Source organism: Pollachius pollachius (assembly GCF_949987615.1).
Source record: "Pollachius pollachius genome assembly, chromosome: 9".
Classification (NCBI taxonomy): domain Eukaryota; kingdom Metazoa; phylum Chordata; class Actinopteri; order Gadiformes; family Gadidae; genus Pollachius; species Pollachius pollachius.
In genome coordinates this window covers 16,619,554-16,644,253 of record NC_136942.1, presented here as the reverse complement: position 1 = coordinate 16,644,253, position 24,700 = coordinate 16,619,554, and the positions used below count along the sequence as shown (strand labels likewise).

Genomic DNA, 24,700 nt, shown 5'->3' with positions numbered 1-24,700 from the left:
ATGATTCAACTACATAATCTTGCATAGATAAAAAAAACTGGCTTTGCAACTTGCAAATGCAATATTCACAATTTATAAATCACAGAAAGGTAAAACGAACACAGAAACACAATATGATATACAAACTCTACTTCCTACTTCTTTTCTACTACAACTGATTGTCATTATACAATAGTCATTGTGTTAATCTCTAAGTAAATTCTCACTTTCAATCTTATTCTGAATGACAATGATATGAAGGAAGCATAACTATAGGTATATATTTGTGTTTTAAAAGGGAATTTAAGTTTGACATGGAATTCTGAAAAATGTGAATGCAATGTATTGCACATGATGTGACATTGTTCAATTATTATTATTTTGAGGTTATATGGTAATACCCACTTCTGTCTTCAGTGTAATTGTCGTTTTGTTGTGGCTGCTTCACCAGTGCTGTCTGTCTGTCTGAAGCGCTTGCATCTTAAGACCGTTGATTGATTTTCACATACAGACAGCAAGTCAAAAATTACAAGAACATGTAGAGTGAGAGCAAATTTCCTGTATTTAATGAGCAGACTGGAACAATACGAATGATTAACATTTGAATAAAATATTGTTTATTAGAGGTACAAAATAATAAAGATATACTTGCAATCAACATACAATGAAAGAGTGGAAGAATTATCACTTGACATACCTTGCCATTTAGGCAGAATTCATTTGAATGACACAAGTGCTGTCTCCCACACCAGTGAATTGGGATCATCAGCGACCAATGGGCCCCTTTCCCATTGGTTGTAGAGCATTGGCTGTACATTCTGCTATGAAACCTCTGCGGGCAAAGACCTTTTTGAAAGGTCATTCTCTCGGTTCATCTTTTGGTCTGTTTCGTCCGGCGTCCGGCGTCCGGCGTTGGGGCGGCAGTCTAATCACAGCATAATCAAGCGGTCCTGTGCTGAAGATAAGGGGAGGGTCTTGTAGACATTGGTGTGGTACTACCCTGGTGTTGTGAAGTAGCCGGTAATCAATGTGTCGGTCGTCGGCCTGATTCACAACACCAGCTGCAGCGCACACACCCAACACACACCTCTTCTTCTTCTTCTTCCGCTGGGCCTGCAAGTCAGAAGGAAGGGCTTGGGCAGATGGGGGCTTCAGGTTCCCACGCATCGCACTGTGATAAAGCTCCTTTACCAAATGCCGGCGATGATTTATGCCTCAGAAAAATAATAATTGTAAGCTGCGTCTGGATTCATAATTGCAAATCTTAAAAATACCACTAGATTGTCGTGATGATAATGATAAGTAATAGGCTGGTGAAGAATTAGTTATAGCCGGTTATGTTGTAGCTTGGCCGTTTCCTCTTGCTTTTGTGTACATAGCAACAAAAACAACGATTCTCCTTTCTATACCAGTGACACCAAGTTATACTGTTCCTTCCCAGTCTTTGTTAGGATGAAGAACCTTCATATTCCTGTCAACCTATCAAAGACAGACATTGCGACTCAGTTCAATCAGGGACATTCACTTCCTGCATCAGTAAAATCATGCGAATGCTGAACCATAAAAGGCTACCAGCAAAGGCATGTCAAACATCCTTTTAGTTGAACACCCAACATGCAGAGCATGTTGGGTGTTCAACCCACAGAAGCGTGCAAATTATTCAGCTCTTCATTTTGCTTCAGTGGTTGTAGCCGCCACCATCAAGGTCAACACCTTGACTACTTCCCTTGAAGTGAAGGCATCAACTACTCACCCACATAATGTCACCGAGTAAGCCGAGTGTCCCTACCCAGTCGCCTGTCTCCTGATGAACGTCAAGGGACACCGTCGTTAAGAAGAGACTCAATCCAGAGTTTACATGCCTGACTAGGTACACAATCAAGCTACTTATCGCCCTGCTGTAGAGCCTCTGGCAACCTTCAAAAAGCAATTGTATTGGACAGCAATAGATAAAGTATGCATATAAAATATAAAATAACGAAAGTAAAAAATCGGATTCCTTAAAGTATACCCAGCAGTCGGATCTTGTTAAAAAAAACTCCTACTTTTCAGCCTTACACTTGACAAAAGAAAAATGCAAATACATGTAAAGGCTTTGTTTTAGTAGAACCCCACTAAAACAGGGTGACAGTAAATGTTGTAGGCATTTGTTAGCCAGGTTTATCGAGTACGACATTCTGTTTGCGCACATTTCAGATATGCGTTATCGACAAAACATTATCGACAGTCTGTTTTGTAAACCTCACATACTTTCTAGAACATTATTCTCCAAGAAGGTAACCGACTCACTAGGCAGACATTCGAGAAACATGGAGTCTGTGGAAAATGAGTGATTCAAATAAAAGATGACAACAAAATGCATTGAGTATAATGAGGAAGGTTGGGGTGATAGAAAAGAGGAAAAATTATAAAGATGAAAAGTATATTGAAAAAATAATTATGAAACATAGGCAACTGAAAATTTGTCTTTTTTTTATTTCAAAATCATGAAAAACAAAAATATGGAACAACAAAACAAGAACATGCAATTCATAGTGTGTGTGTGTGTGTGTGTGTGTGTGTGTGTGTGTGTGTGTGTGTGTGTGTGTGTGTGTGTGTGTGTGTGTGTGTGTGTGTGTGTGTGTGTGTCTGTGTGTGTGTGTCTCTGTATATATATAGTCTCAGTTCATCAACACTTCCATCTGCACCAATCTGGCATTGGTGTCTCCGGCCATTCTGTACGGGATCATCCCAGCGAAGGTGATCAGGGCTCTGGCCTGGCTGCGCATTTGCTGTAACCACAAAACAAATGGAAAAAAATGTACCTGATGGAATACGTCGCATAAACTACACATGCTTACACAATTTATGTATTTAACACAAATGTGGAATGCAAACAATACACATACATATTGAAACATACAAATGATTTTAGAATTGTTTTTGAGATAAGATTTAGCCCCCCCCCCCCCCTCACCATGTCCCTGTCCTCCATGCTCCTCTGGGGTCGCCCTGGGGTGCCCGTCGACGCCCCCTTCAGGCGCTTGTACTGCGTGAACAGGATGTTCATGGTGGCCAGCAGCACCTCGGACAGGTTGTGACGGACCTGGAGATGCACAGAGCAGATGGGGCCGTTTCAGGATTGTGCAATGTCCAATTATATTGAAGGTATACGACAAAATGTTATCTCTGCATTTGAGCTTATAACAAGGAGCTTGGAACCAATCACTAGCAGCCCTAGGAGCATTAACCTATCACTAGCAGCACAAGGAGCTTAGAACCAATCACTAGCAGCCCTAGGAGCATTAACCTATCACTAGCAGCACAAGGAGCTTAGAACCAATCACTAGCAGCCCTAGGAGCATTAACCTATCACTAGCAGCACAAGGAGCTTAGAACCAATCACTAGCAGCCCTAGGAGCAATAACCTATCACTAGCAGCCCTAGGAGCATTAACCAATCCCTAGCAGCCCTAGGAGCATTAACCAATCCCTAGCAGGCCTAGGAGCATTAACCAATCCCTAGCAGCCCTAGGCAGAGTCCTGACTGGTCTCACCTCGTCACTGAAGTTCCTGAAGGCGGCGACTCTCTCCTCCACGCTGTCTTGACTGAGTGGGAGGAGCTTCAGATGCTCCATCACCTAACGAAGAACAAATGATGACGGAAGAGCCCAAAGTGAGTGACAAAGGGAAGTTTCCCATACGCATTCGCATGCACTCACCCATACACACACACACACACACACACACACACACACACACACCAACTGAAGCAGATGCGAGGGGAGTCTCTCCACACTCGTCGCGGTATGGATGCGGTGCTACTCACATCGTAAGCCCGGTCGATGTGGCCGGCGTGGTACTCATCGAAGAAGGTCATGAGGTCCAGCAGCAGGTAGAAGGTGCTGTGCACTGACTTCTCGCCGGCCATGCCCTGTGAGCGGTACCTGGGCACGAGACAGCCATGGAGACGCACCCGTGAGCCTTGGGACCTGTTCATGTTCCCCTGTGGCCTGACTAACAGCTAGCTACTGTTGTGGTTTTGTTCCTTGAAACCGCTACCAAAGTACTCTGAGCTCAAGCAATAGTAGTCTGTTAACAGCAAACATTGTTTAAATCAGATTGATTAAATGACTGTAATCATGAGGGATTGAAATGGTAATAAGGAGTTCATGTAATTTCCCCATATGATCCAGAACAAAGAAAATGACCCGCAATACAATAGTGGACTCAATACTTTGCTGTTCTTTTTCCGTTAATGTGCTCTTGTCTTGGCCATTGTTTACCGTAAGTATGTATTTTATCATGTGTGTTTGTATGTCATGCTTGGGTGTGGGAGTGTGTGTTCACCTCTCCGCGATGGCCAGGGCTGTGTTCTTTAGCCTCTCCTTGTTGGACTGGGGAGCGCTGACCTGAGCAATCACTGGACTGAGCAACCGGTTCATCAGCCCGAGCACCTTATCTGGGTTCTACAAGGAGAGGCACATCATCATCCTCCTCCTCCTCATCACAGGCGTCCTATAGGTACAACTGGACGTATGGAGGGGTAAGGCCTGCAGGGTCTCCTACCTTGGCCAACTCGTAGAGTTTGACTGCCTCCTCAAACAGGCCCTTGTTCTCTGCCTCCAACGCCACCTTACTGATGATGGCTTTGGTGTCTCCGGCAAACTTGTCTATCACGCCGGGCTGAAGAGGAAAGGGAGGAGGAGGAGGTCAACGCGTAATAGAACAACCTGTGTGAAACATTTCCAAGGAGTAGGAGACAGGGAGCGTGAAATGAGATGCAGTCCTGCTACCTTTCTGCTGCCATCCTTCTCCAGTCTTCCCAGCAGCATGTCAAACTATCCATTAAGGAGAGAGGGAGAGAGTCAACGGTCATAGACACACACTGGATCCCTAAGGATGGACACACAGTATATTTTAGAAATAAATCTGTGAATAATTCTTGATATGATTTATTCATGTTTAAAATAATGTTGACCTCGAGTTGGAAGTGTTTGTCTGTTCCCACTCTTCTCATCTTATCAATGCCAAACGTGTGCTACTAATAATTATCCATAGTGACTTTGATATCAACCATTTTATTGAGGCTGTGGCCTTGATATGGCCAATTAAACATTTTGAGATTCTTTCAGATATAAAATTATTGACGCAGTATGAAAGGTGAACTCAGTTAAAACCCTTTACTACTGCCATGATGCCCCCAAGTAGAGTATAGTATAGAAGTGTAGCTTTACCTCACGGCTCTCAATCACCAGCTCACTGACGCAGCGCATGAACATGTTCTCTCCCTGGCTGTCCTTCTCATTGCTGTGGGGAGGCAGACACAAGGAGCCATCAATGCTTACAGATCACCGTCGTGAACACATACACACTTGCAGAGGAGTTGATGGGTCAGATCAGAGTCCACGGGTAACCTGAAGTATAATATAAGCACTTTGAAACCAGAGGGTTCTGCATGGATTAGTTACCGGAGGAAGTAGAAGTACTGCAGGGCCTCCCGTGGGTCTGTGGACTCAAACTTGCGGGTGTAGAGCATGAGCAGGCGGATGAAGTTGATCCGGCGCACCATGGGAGGGTCCCCGGGCTCCTGGCTCACTACGGGGGGACACCACCAAGAAGAAGAAGAAGGGATCATGTACTGTTGTTTACCGCTCATTGAGCATCGAGCCATTGACTCTAATACAAAGTGACTAATGGTGAATTCCTCTTCAGATAGACGGCATCAACGAGCAGGCAAAGGGTTAGGTCTGCAGGTGGACTGCAGACATTGAGGAATCGAAACCAGGAACGTAAGGCCGGGAATCAAAGGCCCTAACCAGCGGACCATTGTATTGTGCGCTGGGTGGAGGGTTTGGGGACCACTCACAGAGTTGGGCGCTCTGGCCTGACGACTTCAGCAGCAGCCGCAGCTCGTACAGCACCAGCGCCACGTGGACGCTGTGGCCGCGCAGGCGCTCCACGCGGAACAGGAAGGCCACGGCCGCCTCGAACTGGGCCGTCAGGAACAGCACCTGGAAGTACAGGAAGGGCTGCCGGCCGGCCGAGAAGTGGGACTCCCCTGGTGGAGGAAATGGAGAGCGGAGCGGAGATGAGATGCTGAGCCTCCTGGGAAGAGGCTTCCTATTAGAGGCTCCGCCCGTTTCGTCGGGCTGAAGCCGTCCGTCACGTGTTTTATATGCTATGTCATCCTTCTCCACATGATCGGTCTACAAGAGGAATTTGAATGGTAGAATGTACAAACTACTTCTGCAGACAAACCTCAACCAAGTTTGGATTCACCTGTCCAATCTAGAAGTAAGGACCTCATGGGAAATATAACCCATAGTACATATAATGGCAATACATTTCACCCTTTTATACTTAAAAGTATAATTAGGTCAGGGTAAGGTCATGTATTTGTGACATCAACATATAAGTGAAGGCTTCTACATTGAGCACACTACCGCTAGAGAGCAATGGCTTTTTATTTTTTGCAACATTGCAGGTACTGAGTCATCAAATTGGCTTTTTAATTAAGGAAAACTCTTAATCCCCACTTGCTGGCTGAAAAAGTTCCCTTGCATGCAGGAACATTAAAAAGGGCGAAGCGTGTCCTCCATTTTAAAGCCTTATCTCCATGTTCCAGCTCTTTAGTTTCCAAGAGGAAGAGAGTGAGCATGAGAGTGAGAGAGAGAGAGAGAGAGAGAGAGAGAGAGAGAGAGAGAGAGAGAGAGAGAGAGAGAGAGAGAGGAAGGAATGAGAGGGTAAACTGTAGAGGACGAAGGAACAAATAGATGGAGATAACACAGAATGACTAGAATATGCAAAGAAAATTATCTTTGTAAATACAGCATGATAAAGGAGATGGAAGGATAAAGGAAGGGGAGGGGGGCGAGCCACGATGGGGGTGCGCAAGGAAAAAGTGACACAATTATTGCGACAACAGAGCGAAACAGAAGGTGTCAAAAAACCCTCCGGCCTTTATTCCGTTCACAGCAGGGAATAAATCCCCCTCTCTCATCCCCCGTCCTCTTCACAGCAGCGGACGGGGGACACGGCCACTGAGGACTAAGAGAGCAGGAAGAGAAGAGATAGAAGGAAAGAGAGGCAAGCTTTACCACCTGCTGAGAGCAGCAGTGCTACTGAGAACGAGAGCGAGAGCGAGAGAGAGAGAGCGAGCGCCCTGTGTGGGCTTATCTATGTGGAGCAGCCGCAGCAGAAGATGTACGGGCTAGGGAGCGCCCGGGAGAGAAAACAAGTGCTCCTCCAAGCTGTCGGAGAGAAAGCTCTGCGAGCACCCGTGTGTGTAGGGTCACAACACACCCGCAGAAAGACACATGAAGGCACAAGCATGCGGCCATTTTCATTCAATCCAAGTTGTCTTTGACTTCATGTTCTGTCAGTTGGCATAATATTCAAATCCCTGAGTTGAGCTTTGGACTTTATAGCTCTTCGAGAAAATCCATAAATGTTCCCACTGTTGTATTTCTATATTCCAGCGCTGAATTACAATGAGAGCATGGGTAGCAGGAGGGAGCGTGGCTGGGTAGGAGCGAGACATGAGGAGAACGGGGATGGCTGAGGGGTCTCCCTACCGTAGTCTTCCAGCAGTTGTTTCTGCAGCTGGGGGAGGGTCAGTCGGTCCTGCGGTGAGTTGCTGCCGTCGTCGTCGAAACACACCTGGTTCAGCTGTAGGACACAGCAGAGACACAGCTTCAGAAACCCCCTCGCTAGCAGTGGAACGGCCCCTTTCGGGGAACGCATTTGAAATGGAGTACGTTTGTGTGTCCTTGGCATTTGAGCCATCCCAGTGGTTGAGTTCATCAGCAGCTTTAGTATCACGACCTGGTAGCCGACATGAAGCAACAACATCTCAGCTAATATGCTCAACATTGTGTACCGCCTTAAACGGTAACTGGCCCATCAACAACAAGTGCATTAGCTACGCTGGAAAACACACTTCCCTCACATTAAACACTGTGTGAATATGGCTGGCTGGGGATTATGGCGCTTCAACTCGTGTTGTCAGTTTTGTGTTGTGTTATAATTGACGGGTTTAAGCTTATGTCTTGTCTTCTCTTGTTTCGCTCATCATCGCATGCGTAATGAAGTCGTCGTGTGGAAGACCAGCATGTGGTCAAGGCGTCAGCCGACAGGGACCTTATGGTAAACTAGGTCAGCACCTTCAGCCAGAGGTAGTCCTCCGTCTTGTCCGCCACCTCCCCGTGGTTGTCACTGACGTCACACTTTCCGATCAGGCAGTAGACGGCCCTCTTGTAGGGGTCGGCGCTGTTCCGCAGGACCCGGCGGTAGTGGAGACGCAGCTTGTTTTCCGATGCCGGGGATAGCCTGTGGACCAGGGGAGAGAGAGATGGGGGCGATAAGGACAGGAGGGATAGGGGAGGGAGAGGTAAGAGGGGAGGGAGGTGAGGAGGAGGAGAAGGAGAGAGGAAACAGATGTAACCGAGACAAGGAGAGTAGCGGGAGGGGACAGAGAGGGGGGATAGAAAGATGAGAAAGAGAGAGACAAAAAGAAAAACTATTTCAGAAACAGCCATCATGTCCCGACACCCGACTTTGATTTCTGGGTCATGGCTGCCGAGTGCGGTAGCTATGCCGCCGGTGGCATGCCCGGGCTCACCGTCTGTCAGGGCTGTTCATGTACTCCTGGAACCAGGCCTTGAAGTCCCCCAGCTGGTGCTGGGCTCTGTTCACCACCTGCATGGCTGCATTCAGGTCCCCACAGCGGAGGCAGTAGTAGATGACCGCCCACACCGGGTGACCCTCCACCTCCCCGTCCTGCGCCCAGAAATCACCCTCCGTTAGGGAGCCCGTCTCACAGTCGCCCCATTCATTCATCACGAGTGTACGGGTGCTGTGAGCGTAGGTCACCTGCATGCCAGGCAGTGGGCCGGGCAGTTTAATGTTGAGGAAGCTGCGGACCAGTTGGTACGTTCCAGGCACCCCGCCCAGCTGGGCCTGGTGGAGGTTTCCGAACACCGTCACCATGGTGTAGTTCTTGTAGCTGCAGCGGGGAAGGAGACACACAGGCATGAGAGGACTGAAAACTGAAAAGGACCTTCGAAGGCAGCACGCACACACACACACACACACACACACACACACACACACACACACACACACACACACACACACACACACACACACACACACACACACACACACACACACACACACACACACACACACACACACACACCAGTTCTCCAGGAAGCTGAGAGCCTGGCGCACAAACGCCATCTGCATGTCCACCGCCGTGCGACTCTTCAGGGTGTCTTTAGCCGGGACCAGCAGCACGTCAGTCATCTGCTTCACCATCAGCCACATGTCTGACACGTTCTGGGGTGGGGGGGGGAGGGAGTGACAGCACAGGGAGACAGTTACAAACTGGACTGAACTCTGAAGCAATTATGCGAGGCGCCCATCCACCCTTTTTGCTATAATAGGGGGCGCAGCACTGCAACCAAATTGGTTGTAAATTATTAATATGCTCAATGTAGGGCTTGTATATTTGGTTGTCACATCGCAATGACCGCCACCACTTTATGAGCCTTTGTGCCCAATCTCCCCTTTCCGATTGCTATTCTTTTATTGCACTATTATCCTGTTATGTTCGGGTTAGGTTAAGATGATTTGAGTTCCCCTAACATGATCTCACTCCGTCTTTATTTCCACCGTTCTGTCCCCTGCGGCGGCTGAAACACCTGAATGTCCCTTTGCGGATTCCTAAAGCATTATCTATGGATCTGTCTATTCATCCCGGTGTCGGCGGCGGCCGGCAGAGAGGCGTGCCGGCAGCTGCTCCCACCTTGTCGTCGATGCTCTCCACCACAGAGGCACACAGGTCCCCCAGGTTGGGCTGGATGTGGCCGTTGACGATCTTCTCGTTGAAGATGTAGATCTGAACGGAGAGAGGAGGCGGCGACCAGTTTAAACCAAACGAGGCCATATTGTGCCCACACGCGGCTCCGGGCAAAGGGGGGGGGGGGGGGGGGGGGGGGGATGGCAGCTGCTTGCACGGCTAGGGCTGCCGGGCGAAACGCTTGATGATGAAGAACAAGACAAAGAGGACGAAGACGTTGAGGAGGTCATTGAAGAAGACGACAAACACCAGGAGCACGACGCCGCAGGCGATGTGGCGGCACATGGTCAGAGGGGCGGCTACAGCGGGGGAGCGGATCGGAGACGGACAGAGAGGGGACAGACAGAGAGACACTGGGGGTACGACAACGAGAGTCTGAGGCTACAATAGGGTGACAGACATCAAACATACATACAGCGAGAGAGGGTCGAGTTACACAGAGCAGGAGCTGGGGGATATAGAGCTTTGGCTAATCTTTGTACAATGCTGGGGAAATTACCCAGAGTGCCTAGCTCTCACTCCAATCAATCAATATGTTTGATCCGATGCTGTCTCTCAGGCTGTGACCTATTTTTTCATATGGAATGTAACATGTGATTTACACGGCTTCATAGAAGAAGGGTTAAATTTACACATTTGCCTCATAATAGACTATTCTGTTTGCATTTAAAAAATATATAGGATGACATCCAGTAACTAAGTACCTAAATATATACTCTGACCTCATATAAATCATGCCATATTGATAAAATTAAGATTGTTGACCGTAATGTGATGATATTAGTGTTTTTAGCAGAAACTATTCAATGAACCCATTTATGTTTTTGGGTGGTGGGGGTGATTTGTATCGAGACCAGACAAAAGAAAAAGAAAGAAGAAGAAGGAAATCTGCAACTAAAATTCCTTTCAACCACAATCTGGAGGCCAAAATAGATTCATAATAATTAAAGCGTGGGCGTAACAAGAAGGGAACCCACCTGTCGTCCGTAGGCCACTTCCACACTGTCCAAGGCACTCCTTCCTGGGACCCCGACTTCACTCACAAAGCTAGGCTGCAGGACACACAAACACAACATGTCAAGTTCTGGGGATAGGCCTGTACACAATGGGATTTAGACTCCCAATTAAATGGTTTCCCAATGCTCTGGGAAAAGAATTATAATACAATCGCCAACACACTGACATCTACCAACACCAAAAAACAACAGAAAAGATTGGGGTTTGGTAAGGAGACATAGATTAGGAGTATCAAAGCTCTACATCAAAACAAGTCTGTTTTGGGCATTTGGCAAGAGATACCAGAGTGAAAATTTGAAAGTGTCTGAATAATTTATCATAGAACCACATTTCATTTCAGATCCATGGCCATCTGCACATCAGATTAAGAATTATAATGAGAAATGAACACAATGTATTAATAATGAATTGGACCAGTTGGTTTGCCCTTGTAAAACAGATTTCTAATCTCAAACGTGTTCAACCTGGATGAAACATTGTTTTACCTCAATGAAATGCGTATGAAAATTCATGTTTGAAAAAAAAGTCCAACAGTTCAAGAATATTAAACCCCCAATTATAGCATTGTTTGACCAACACAAGCACCTATATTTATTAAATGGATAATCCTGGGCATTCAAAAGGTGTCCACGTTGCTCTGAACGGTCTGATGCTTTCCCTTTCGGGTTTCAGACTATGCACCTGGCAGCAAGCACATTAACCACAATTAGAAACTCTGAAAGGCTTTCTGATGTATGAAAGGTCCCATTGAAATAAGGTATATTATTACTTAAAAAATACATAGAAATCTAATAGGGGGTAGTCTCATATTTTTTTTATGTGGATTGGTGAGTGCATTTGGCAAGCCGTACCTCCACATCCTGACTGAAGTCCAGGGCGTCCTCTCCGGCCCCCAGCAGGGTGCGCAGCACCTGCTGCTTCACCTGCTCCCACTGGACCAGCATGGACTCCCGGTGGTACTCCTCCGCCAGCAGGAAGGTCTGAGAGGGCAGCGGGCCGTCGGGAGGGGCCGGGGGACATGCATGGATGGGATGGTAGAAGGAATGGGGAGGGAGGGAGACCGAGAGAGAGAGGGGGAGGAAACAAGTGTAAGAAGGGAAATTCAGCAGGAAAATAACATTTGTCGTCGAGGAGTCGACGACAAATGGTCGTCGACTCAAATGGTTTCGAGGCGACTGGGACGGATATTGATACAGCAACGCGAGTGAGACGCAGCGTGCTGCCGGCAGCACGCTGACACCGCTGCCGGCAGGTGTGAGTTCATATCTTCAGGTGGGTCCCGATTAAGCGCAGGCTATTTCCAGATCCTCTCAGCCGACCCATGGCGCGCTCATGTATGAATAAATGGCACGGCAACTTGATACCCACATGCTAACGCTAACCAGGTGTATAGTGAGTCCCCGGGGGACGCCTCCCCACCAATGGGCCGAGCCAAGTCTATTTTGTCTCTCCTCAGAGAGTTGGGAGATAATGGGAACATCGGCTAATCAAGCGGTGCCACTCTGGAGGTCAGGAGGAAACAGAAGACTAGTGCAGAACGAGGAGGCGAGGTTCTGCGAATACAGATGAGAGCCAGTACTTGTTCATTCCTATTTGACCTATACCCGCAGTTGGGAGGCAATAGAAGAGGATGATTGACCTAAAATACATTTTTCATAATAATATACCAAACATGTCTGTGTGCATCAATAAAAGTTTAAATGTTGTTTTTGATATATAATAGCCATCAACATGTTCTTCACGGATTTGCGTTTAACTAGAAGAACTAGGAATCATATGTTATTGGCCATGTTGGATGCTTGGCTGACACACCCATCCTCAAACGATAAATCATAATTTCTTTCTAAACTCATTTGAGGATTAGTTGGTATTGTCATTTACCAAGACCAAGTCAAATGAATTGAGAAAATAATATGTAATAATATGATTGATGGTTTGGATTGACATTAATTCATCATTCTTATTTGACCAAAAACGTCATTGCAAATATTTGACATGGTATTTGCCATCAACCATCTCTTTACAGCCAACCTTCAGAGAGTTGATGCCTTGGCCTGAGGGCTAATCATTAAGGAAACAATTGAATGTGAAACGTGTTTATATAAATCCTTTTGCACTGCATATTAGCCTCTATACTACTAACCTATCTTGCCCGGCATAGTACAAGCTATTCTCTGTCATAGAGAGCGACCAAGAGCGATGGAAAGAGAGAAAGAGAATGAAAATGCAGGCTAATTAAACTCAGCTCCTCTGAGCGCTTCACATCAGGGGAGAAACCATTTCACAACGATCCCCCCAAGGTGAGTGTGTTGTAGAAGAAGGCAAGTTGAAAATCGTGCGCATCGTTAACAAGAGATCCGGTTTAGCGAAACCTGGCTATTTATTAGAAGGGTTCTACATTGCAGCTGACTCGTAACTTGAGGGTAGTCAGGAATTCGGTTGTGTTAATAGCATGTTTAGTGTACCAAACATGTCTATTTAATTGCATCTGTCAATAAACCTTGGCCTGCCACTTCACTATACTACAGCTATTCTGCTGGTCATGGTACTTAAGACTTGAGGTTGCGTGGTGATGGTGTTTCTGATGGACCAGGATGTAGGATATGATGGGTGTGACAGACACTGACCCTGCGTCGGGACTCCTCGATGGCTGAGAGGAGGGCGTTGTCCCTCTCGTTTTTCAGGAAGCCCTAATGAGAGACAAACAGGAAGAAAAGAGGGAGAGATAAAGGAGGGAGACGGGGAGACAATAAGATGGACGTTAACAACTGACCGCAAACAACAATCAAGACATTTTAGACAGGCTGCTGTGCTACTCTCTGCGCTGCTACTATGAAGCTGGTCCTTCACCACCTCAAACTATAGTCAGGATAACAAGAGCCTTCCCATTAATACCCCTCGTTCACACACATCTGCAGGCGTACGGCTTGTGTCCCCATATTTCATGGTCTATTATTCCTTGTGTTTATATATATATAAAAAATAATGAATTTCAGCTCAGAGGGGGTGGTAAGAAGAAAGTTAGAAAAGCTTTCAGACGTGTGCTGTCTTAGATGGCCTCTCCTCCATCTCTGTTTTCCTCCGTTCCTCCCAGCAAGTCATGTAATTATGTCCCACATACTACAGTGAAAGCATTAGCTACTTATCCTACTCACCATCAGTGCTTTCGAGTTCATAAGTGGGAGATATGATTTTCTTTCCTCCCAGCGAGGTGTTTAACTGCACTGTTCAGAGGGAAGGGCGGTGAATTGGGATGGGGGGGGGGGGGGGGGGTAAGGCGGCCATCTTGAGAAAACCGCAAAATGGTGGCTATTTGTTTTTCATGTTGTCTCTGCTCTGCATGGCTGCATTCTGTCATGCTCAGGTGTTTCTGGATTATCACAGAAGGATGCATGCTTTTTGATTTTACAAGATACCAAAAAAAACGAACCCTACATTTCTCAAGACTACAATAATATGGATACTACCAACGTAGTTGTGAATCATAAAAGGACACAAAAAATGTATTTAAAAAAGATAGATGTATTGAATATGGAGGGCGAAACAAATGTGTTATCAAGTCTTGCTTTAAATGATTGAAATTACATTTGCAGGATTTGAGCACGAAATAGACAGATAGGTTTCTGATAGGTGTCACACCGATTCGGCAGCAGTCAATCTAAAATAACACCCCAACGTCAAAAAAGGTAAGACCTTCCATCAAGTTGAAAGATTGAGGACACGTTGGAACCTTTCATGCGTTTACAAACAGAAAATAGGACGGCAGGGAGTACATATTAAACCAGAGAAGGCTTGTTACACACAGGCTAGACTGCCATGGCCATACACCTTTATCCGTCTCAGATAAAAGAGTGGCGATTAAAAATGTTTTGTCCGTTCCTCTGCTTAGTTCTGCACACAGACGTCACGTAGAGAACAGCGGCTTAGGTCAAGCCAATATGATCTCATTCTCCCTTAGGTGATCCATTTTTTGAGCTGCCCGTCCCCTTCTTTGTATCCCCATTGTTCCATCCTGGTGGTATAGAGCACATCTACAGCCTGAGACCCTACCGCCTGGTTCAAGGCCCCCACCAACCCCCCCATCTTTCCATTAGCTGTCACTCAGGGACACCTGCCTGCTTCTCCCTGCCTGGTGCGCAGTGGTCAGAGGCCTCAGGCCCGGCTCACCCTGAACGTCCAGACACCGAAGAAGCAGGGCAGAGGATGATCAGGTACAAAAGAATGCTGAGAAAATCGTGGTTTTTTTTCTTCAACGCACCATGTTATGTGAACCATTGGCTCATCTGTTTAATAGCCAGTTAGATAGTTTGTTAACAGTCAGCTTTAGAATATCCCATCATAATGTGTTATTGATCGATCGATTTAAGTAGGGCTTAAATAATTTAATGTGAGAAATGCAATTTCTCCCAGGTATCGCTTTGTCACGATTATAACAGCTATGCGGTAACCGAGACCTGAGCTTGTCGGTTTTCCGGGCATCGCCATTTCCTTTCCTCGCCACTTATTAAGGCTGTGCTACTGTTCAACTCACAACTGAGCAATAACATATTTCCCCAGTCAAGCACACCCAAAGCTGGAGAGAGAGAGAGAGAGAGAGAGAGATAGCGGACCTAACATCTATATGTTGAAGGAATGTTATTCAGTTTGTCTTTAAATTTCAGGTTCATATTTCTTTCATTGTGCCATATTAATTACACTGAAAGTACAGACTTCCCTCCCGACGGTCACCCTTCCTCTCCTCCCGGAGGCTGACAAAAGCTCTATATTTAACTGCCCTAACCAAAGGCGACGGGGCGTCCATTTTGACTGGAGAGCTGCATCAGAACAGGGTATATGAATAAGAGTGTAAAGCCAAGTGGATTAGCACGATTTGGGCTTAAGAAAAGGCACAGACGCTTCTGTAAACTACACTGGATTGGAAGGCACTAGCCATGCGTTTAAAACATACGGTTGGAGTTTGGTGTTCATTTATGCCCGGGCTCATTTCATTTTGTTTTTTTGTGTTAATAATCGTCCACACTAGTTGTAAAAGGGAGGTATCCAGGATAATAATTCAAAAGCACTTTCTTACAGTACAAAATCAGTTCAAACACTTGTCCGGTCAGACAAGGCTTCAAACCCTTACTCCAGTATTGTGTGCTTTACTAAAAAGAAATCCTCGCTTCTGCCAAAAACCTGCTGGGCAAGCAGCCCAGAAGCTTCTGAGGATTAAGCAAACAAGGCAGCAGAAAAATCCACCAAAGAATAAACTAGAGGAAAATAATAGGCCATAAAGCAAAACATGAAAATGAAGACAATTCATGTCAGCAGTGATGGGGGAGAAATCAAGAATAGGTGTGTTACGTCCCAATATTCCTTAATGTCCAAAATCTGTGAAAAACAGAAGACACACTCCCTACAATTGAAAGAAGTGACCCAATCCCACCATGTCTCCAAATTTCATTCTGCAACGTTTTGAGGTGACAAATGATTATCGCTACTTTGGATGATAGTGTTGTTCCAAATTAATTCACATGTGCACATGTACAAGACATGCTGCGCACACAATAATGCTTGACATATCCGCACACGGTCATATTTATATCATGTATGCCTTGTGCAGCTCCCACTTGTTCCCTCTCGGTTACGAGTCGCATTGTCTGCACGGGGAACACAAAAATATATGGTGCCTTGTTATAAAATAAAGCAATATATACTGTCTGCAAAGTGAACCAAAAAATACATTGTGGCTTGTTAAAAAATAAAGCTATTTGCACGGTGAGACAAAAAATATATAGTGTCTTGTTATAAAATAAAGCTATATAGGGTGCCACATCATTAAATACATCTGCATTGTTCCTTATCACAAATTACATTTATATAACATGCCAATACATATATAATAAATATATATAATAAAAAATATATATATAAGGCCATTGATCATAACATCAATCTATATTTATAGTGCTTCATCATAAAATAAGGCTACATTTATAGTGCCTCATCATAAAATAAATCAATAGTCGTATAATAAAATCGATCTTTGTATAGAGCCTTATGAGGCACTCTATATATAGTGCCTCAACATAAAAACTAAATCGATACATATTATCTCATCATAAAGTTAAGCTATTTACTATAACTCATCATGAAATGAATCTAAATATAGCGCCTTACCAAAGAAGATGGCATGTGGCATGGGATTAAATCAAGAATATAGCCTTTTATTTTGCAGACTCATGATACAAAATTGAATATCAGCAGTAAAGAGAGTTAATAAATATATATAAATGAATAGTCATGTGCAGCAATTGCCATTTTTACGGAGGACAAATTACTGTCCTCTTCATCGTACTTATATTGATTGTAATATTAGTATTTTATATTTGAATCATACTTACCCAATATTTATATAATAGGGTAAGGATGCGTATACGATGGTCATCTGTCCTCATATGACATGACACAATGAACCTGTCAGCCCTAGTGTGTATTGTGTGTGTGCATGTGTGTGTGTGTAGAATGTGTGTGTGTATGTGTGTGTAAGAGAGAACCCCACCCTTAACTCCTCCACTTCCTGTAAGCATGCACATATCATAATCACGATCATCATTCATCAATTACAACTGTCCTCTTATATTATAGACTCTTATATTGTCTTCATCAAGTAGGAATTACTTCCATCCTCGCCGTTTGCCTTTGTGACAGAAACAATATATAAACTAAGAGACGACATAAAATATCTATCCATATCCGTATGTGATACTCACGCATGATGAACGCCATGGCTCACAGGCACGGAGGAAAATGAAAGAAACCAGAATTTAGCAAAAAATTGTGAGAGGAAAAAAAGTAAAAGAAGTGCCCTCCTGTATGCAGGCCCTTGACAGCTCGGGAGATCTGCATTGCACTCGCTTTTCCTCTGGCACTCTGGCTGTGACAGGACCAGAGAAGGGCCCGCCATTCTGGGGCGTGTTCCCTATGCTCCACAGAGCCAGCATGGCCGTCCTTTCGGAGTCTTTAAAAAAAAAAAAAAAAAAAAAGAAGAAGCAGGAAAAAGAAGGCCACTGACTTTTGGTCTGAGCAGAGTGTGGAGCACCAGTGCCACATCAAGACTCAGTGGAGGTGGTTTTTATCGTCGGAGGGCTGTACCAACTCTCCGCTCAGAGACAGGGGGAGCCGTGAGAATGATACTATGGATTTGTATAGATTTGCCGATCATACCATGAGCCGGCACCCCCCCTCCCTCCCTCCCTCCAAGCTGCTCTCTCTCCATCTCTTCCTCCCTCCTTCCTCGTTTCTTCCCAACACTTCTGACACCCGTCCGTCCCTCTCAGTCTAACTCATTTGCTTTCGTTTTTTTATCTGTCTATGCATCGTTTCCTTTATTTCTTCCCTCCCTCTCCCTACATCCTTCTCTTCTCTCCCTCCCTTAGCGCAATGCAATTACAGTAATGGACTCCCCCCGCCTCCACCCCCACCCACTCCCCCGTTGATGGCTTCCGACATCCTGTCTTAAAAGGAGGCTAATCATGCTCTTAAGGGTCATGTTTAGTTAATGAAGGCATGGGGGATATGGGTGGGGGGTTGAAAATGCACATGCATACAGAAGCTTCATGTGTTGAGGTTTCCTATCACAGATCGCACATGTACTAGCTTGTGAATGCAAAACTACTGCGAAAGTGGTGAGCATCATACATGATTAATCCTCACACACAGACACACACCTCTCCCTTAACAGACACATAAGGGACCTACGTACTAGGCACAATCATCAAATGTGGCTCCATGCACACACGTTTTCCTCTTACACATACAACCACACACACACACACACACAGCCAAGCAGTGTCAATAGTCTATCTTAGCAGATGCTCTGTGCTTATCGAACTGTGTCCACTTAACGCATAACATCACTGGAGAGGGGAAGGATGCAATAGACAGGAAGAGAGGCAGATGGAAAGGCAGAATACTGGGACTGAAAGCCAAAGACAGAGAGAGAGAGACAAAGAGAGCAATGTGAGAGAGCGAGAGGGAGAGTTGGCCAGTGTGAAATGAGCAGAAAACTAGAGATGAAACACAGAGAGAACACTTGCAGAAAAAATGAGTGTTAGGGTTTGCTTTGTGGAGAGTGGCCATTTTCTTTCTTTTCTTATGCCGACGACACATTTCCATTTTTATACCATTCAGCTTAAGGCCTTTCAGTATCCATTTTCTCTATCCATCTGGCCACCTCTTGAACTAACTACCATGTTTCTGGCATTGGTCTCCATACAGCCAATTTGATGACAGAGAAAAAGTACAAACCCACAACCCTTATCGGCCACATGAACACACAACCTCTAGTTGTTAATCCCACACATCGTTTTCTTTTGTGGTCATAACCACTAATCTGGTGTCAGCAAAACCCAATCTGATAAACAAAGATGTCTTTGGCAATGGATATCGACGCAAAACTCTCAGATTTTGTTATTCTAGCTGTTTAGAGATATGCCAATATCATCATCATATGCATAATAATCAAAAAAGCCAAAATCAGTTAATTTCCAACTGAAACTACAGCTGTAGTGTCCCAGAAAGCCAAGGAAATAAATGGGCAAGACATTTCTGTAAGCGGATATTTTCTGGCACAAGCACCGTGCTAGCCAACTAGCCTTGTGCTCGTATGAAGAGACAAATAATTCAATAAGGTTACAAATGACTTGCCTGAATGTGGTTATATTCTTTATTTGAATATATGCTCATCTAAAAAAAGAAAACCCATTCAGTTTGATTTTACAATAACCTAGAAAGAGACAACCTAAAACTTTCAAAAAGTTTCTCCTGACCAACCAGCAGCTTCCAACACTTGGAGAGCCAACTGTAATCCTTCCAATAAAACGGTCCCAGAAACAGAAACAGTCTGAAACAGTCTGTAGCAAATGTGTTATCTGTTACTCAGCACTCCTACTGGTGTGTGACCCACTTAATAATGCTTATCACAGGACAAAATACTGTAGAACAAGGACACCGGGCCTGGGAAGTTAGCAAGTGAACTCAAGTGAAACTCAGGACAATTTAAGAAGGAATTAAGTAACAGTGTATCAAATTTAAGGGGGCTGGGTCTGAGGCTTGTGACGGATGACTTCTAATTGGCCTAGCCTAGCTAGCTGGGTGTTAGCCTGGTCGAGCGCTAGACCAATACATATTATGAAGGATGTTCAAGACTCAATACAGGTAGAACTATTACAGTTGTGATAGCAGATTCATTTTTGTACCCACACTAGAACTACCGTGATGTAATTTTCCTTAGAAAATATGAGAATAAAAAGCTGATGAGGGAATTAGACACAAACGCTTACATGCCTATGCTCTAGTCAAACTGGTAACCTAAATACACCATGCCCCTGGCCGCTGCGCTCCAGAAACCGACCTGCTTTCCTCAAGCAGGACCCAAGTCTCTCTGGTTCTATCTAGGTTAAATGTGAACCATGACAGTTCAGCCATATATACATATACAGAGAAGCATACACTCCCCTAACGGATGTGGCTCATACTTGTGTATCAAAAAATATATAGTTTCCCTTTGACTTTAAAATATGAACATAATCAAATATAAAAGTATATAGAAATATCTAGGATAAAAGAGTTGCTCCAAGGGTACATATGTCTATTTACATTTGAGTCTTCCTGAATATGCTGTGTTCCCCACTTACTGTCCTTAATTAACAGGGTTTCCTTTAAAGGGGGAGAGTATGGTAGAGAGACACAGAGAAGACTGGACTGAATTCAACCACTCTCAGCCAAACACCTACTCCACAAAATAGGAACATTTAAATTGGGTTTTCAGACAAATTCCAACTTTCATGACTGGATTTCATATAAACCAATAAAAACACGCGAGAGGACGCGTTCTCTTTAATGGTTGAGAGAATTGGTTGCATCACCCTGCTGCCAGAGCCTAAGTGCTCTTCCAGTCAGTCACTCAATTCATCCCACCCACCCTGGCAAACATCAGCCTGACTAATACCAACACAAAGCTCCTAAAACAGAAACCAGAGCCAGCATGACACAGCCGACTGCACACGAGAGAAATTAAGAAAAGGGAGAGATAATGAAAACAATGGCCCGATGGATGTAAAGAGAAGAGCAGGATTGGGGGAAGCAAGGAAAGTCAATCAAAGGTAACAATGGAGGCGATATCGGGCAAAAGATGCAAAGGCCGGGACGGAATTGCAAAAAGAGGAAAAAATGACACCAGACTAAGAGGAAGATCCAGACATCGGGATGTTGACTGTGTAAAGAAACATTATATAGGAATGCTACACACGATAAGCAAAGGATGGATAGAGAAGAATGATAACACACAGTGTGAGAGATTATAATAAGAGGAAGGAACAACAGAGAGAAACCACCATGGGCCAATAAGGGGAGAAATGTGATGCGAGCCTAGACAGTGCCAATGAACTGAAAAACCAGTTAACCGCCAGGTTGCCTTGAGTGAGGCACTCAGTAACACCAGGTCTCTACATTACCCAGAACCACTGTGTGAGAGCCTGTAAGATTAGTTGCAAATCCATTTCCTTACTGTACATATTGATTAAATGAGGTATCTATGTAAGAGACAGAGGGCGTGATGGAGAGATAGAAAAAGTGCTGTGTCATGACACCCTGGTAACAATTCTAAATAATACACAATCTTTGTAAGATATAAACTTAATAAATAACTAACTGCAAGACAGATATCTTATGAAGCAATCTTCCATCACAGGGCAATTCATATGGCTTGACAAAGGCCAATGGGATAATCCACAAAAGAACAATCATTAAAACAATGTGTAATACATCCAGTGCACGAGGATGACACAAAACAATAAACTTTTGCTTGATTTCAACTATATCAATGACCAGATAATATAAATTAATGTTATGAGCAATCGGTACAATTTAAGAGCGATAAATGGAGAGTAATTTGTTAGAAATGGCAAAGTCAACGTCAGCTTTATGTGAGTGAAATGCTTTGTGAGAATTTTGCAATGAGAGCATTTCGATTTTCGACTTCTCATCCCTGATTGGTAAGGGGAATCTATCTTGCCTGTCAATCAGAGGGAGGGCGTCGTTTTTGGGGTATTGCTCTCTTCCGCTCTGTCTCAGTACAACTCTCACATCTAACCGTGAGCAGCTATGAAATCATTCTGATAAAACCATGCTTATTTTACAGCATTCAACAGGGGCACAATAAGATTGTGGACATTTGTCTTCTGTGGCAGACCATTACCTATTAGCACAGCCTTACATCAAGCTTCTAGTAGATATCAGTCACTATAAAAACCCATTCATCCCCTCATTTGGCAACTCAAGAAGGGAATCTGTTTTACTCCTGCAGTACGACTGGCACCACAGAAAATCACATGAATATTGATAAGGGCTCTTGTTTCACCTGTATGTCAGTGTCTTTGACCGGCTCCAAGGGCTCAAAGCTAGTGGCAGCACTCAGACTCTCCAACCTCTGAGAGATGTGGAAGATGTCTAGTCCTCTGGAGCCCAGGAGAATGGATCTGAAGAAAGTGAAAAGATACATGGGACTAAATTAGGGAACAGTCCTTTTGTTTCTATTAACATGGAAAAGGAAAACAAGGTCGCTCAAGACTTAAAACTTAAGACTAATAAACAATCTAATATGTTGTTTGGAAGAAAAACAAAGTCAAGTTCAAAGCAAGAATAATAAACTAAGTTAAGTTAATAGCTAAGAAAAAATATTACCTTTACTTGCTAATCTATGCTGTATACAGTGTGTATATTCAGAGCCAAGGAATGCCAAGGAAGACAAGAGATAAGTAATGAGGTTGACAAAAAAAGCTTGGAAACATAAGTATATGGTGACTGTACAACAGAATATAAAATACAACTACACAAATTGTAGTTGTCCTATTTAGATTGTTTTTGGCTTAGATATATACAGTATTTTAGGCTAGTAGTGGATTTGTTGTGTTGCTTTGACTTTGACTGCCTTTGCAGTTGCACAGAGCTGCCTATGCTGCACACCGGACGGGGGAGCTTGTTAGTCAGGACGGAATGAGAAAGCAGAAATGGAATGGGCAAGGTTAAATGTTCATGATAAGAGAACCCATTGGCTACAACTCATGTGAGGGAAATAACAGCAAACCTATTATTTGTGCTGTTTTAGTCAACAGTGTATATTAAGGAATGTGGTTCTTGAATAGGACTAATTCTGCTAGCCGGCAAATACACAAAAGGTGTTCATTTTGAAAATGTTCAAGGTTTATGGTAATATGTCTTCAAATGAATCCCCTTTGCTTATTTTAGTTTAAAAAAACAAACATATTATGATTGTTTGTTTTTTTAAACTACAGTCCCCTGGAAATATATTTTGCACACTGAGCACTATGGTACTGAAACAGAAAAGCTGGCTGTACAACTGGTCATCCTTACGCTTTGACATCTGCTGCATCCTGAGAGGTGCGGGTCAATGTGCGGGACCTGAGCCTCTCCCCAGCCTGCTGGATCTCCTGCAGGTTCCTCTCCACATGAGGAAGCTCCGACACCGCTTCTGTCTCGGCGGCTAACTGCTCTGCCTGCTGTAGCAGCTCTCCAAAACCCTCGGTGTCCATAGCTCTAAAGAAGATCAAAAAACAAAATGGTGAAGGTGACAAAACGGCAAAGAGAATACTTTGCACAACAGTTCTCCATTTCACTAACGACAAAGTACAGTAGAAGGGAAGGTTTATTTACTTAATATATAATAACGCCTTAATAAACTTAAAGCTAGCATTATACATAAAACATGTTAATAACAAGAGGTATTGTGTTGAACCATATATAGAATAATATTAATTTATCGCTAAGAAGTTGAGACTTTTCATGTTTACATGTTCATTTCGACTGACAAGAGCGCACATGTGACAGTGAGGTTACATTAGCCCATGACATCCTGATCGTCTACATAAGCGACAGACTGTGGCCTATCACGCAATTTAGACAGAGCAAAACATAACATTATAAAACAAGGGGGTTGGGGGAAACTTCGCTAATCATTTATAATACTAGCATGTCTAGCTTTGCTTCGTTAGCATGCGTTGTTAGCTTAACACAATCACTGATACATTGGGTAAGGTTAGCTTGTTTGAAAATTGCTCAGGAAATAGTAATGGGATGTTGATGATGTATCTCCACTCTAAGCTGCAGACAATTAAACAACGAACCTGCTATCTAGCCAGGATTTAATATATTCCCTTTCTCCTCAGAAGATAGCTTGAAACTTGATATTATGGTAAATCGTGTATGGTCGCTCGGACATAACCCGGCATTTCTAAGAATGCCGCTGATTGGACGAGGCCTTTTCTTCGTCTCTAATGTATTTCGTTGATACGTCCACAGTGCAGCAGTACTGCCATCTGCTGGATAATAACACAGTCCGTTCACAGCGCTGGCCTCAGGCAGAGCTCAGGCAGAGGGGCTTTCATTTCCAATGGGTGGGCACCTTTTACAGGGTTTTATAGGTATTCGCTTTGTAGTGTGCATTATATTTGTAGTTATGTAGCAGGAGTCATCAAATATATTTCACCTGGGGAAAGACACAGAGCTAATGCTAGTGGGCCAAGCCCAATGTTCAAACCAGTCTTTCACATAACTTGTATACAGGGTGTTAAATTGCCATGCCTCTGTTGCAATGTTCCTTTAATTTATAATAAATAATTACAGACAAGAAGACACAGTGGTGTGAGAACCCTTGTTGGTTTGCATATTAAATACCACTGAAATAGTCACACTTCAGTTTAACTTTTTTTTTTTTTTTCTAATTAAGACCCCTGCTATACAATGTGCCTGTCAGACATTCTTAAGTATTTTAAACTCAATGACCTTAATAATATGAAATGTC

General features: G+C 44.1%; 1 protein-coding gene across 2 annotated transcripts; it reads right to left on the bottom strand.

Annotated features, from left to right (window-relative positions):
• Nucleotides 1-2,492: 2,492 nt before the first annotated feature.
• On the bottom strand, nt 2,493-24,131 carry nup93 (nucleoporin 93). 2 transcript variants are annotated; one of them, XM_079743989.1, is made up of 22 exons: nt 24,024-24,131; nt 23,254-23,436; nt 22,241-22,358; nt 13,467-13,529; nt 11,691-11,819; nt 10,800-10,874; nt 9,769-9,861; nt 9,160-9,299; nt 8,832-8,964; nt 8,581-8,738; nt 8,123-8,288; nt 7,535-7,628; nt 5,827-6,018; nt 5,429-5,555; nt 5,195-5,267; nt 4,754-4,798; nt 4,527-4,643; nt 4,308-4,426; nt 3,787-3,904; nt 3,515-3,598; nt 2,936-3,064; nt 2,493-2,750 (listed from the first exon to the last, which is right to left on the bottom strand). In XM_079743989.1, exons 2-22 carry the CDS (start codon nt 23,430-23,432, stop codon nt 2,640-2,642), a joined length of 2,463 nt encoding a protein of 820 aa, XP_079600115.1. In that variant the 5' UTR covers nt 23,433-23,436; nt 24,024-24,131; the 3' UTR covers nt 2,493-2,639. The 2 variants fall into 2 exon arrangements, with proteins under 2 accessions (XP_079600115.1, XP_079600116.1); XM_079743990.1 differs by lacking the exons at nt 22,241-22,358; nt 23,254-23,436; nt 24,024-24,131 and adding an exon at nt 17,592-17,856.
• Between the last annotated feature and the right edge of the window lie 569 nt (nt 24,132-24,700).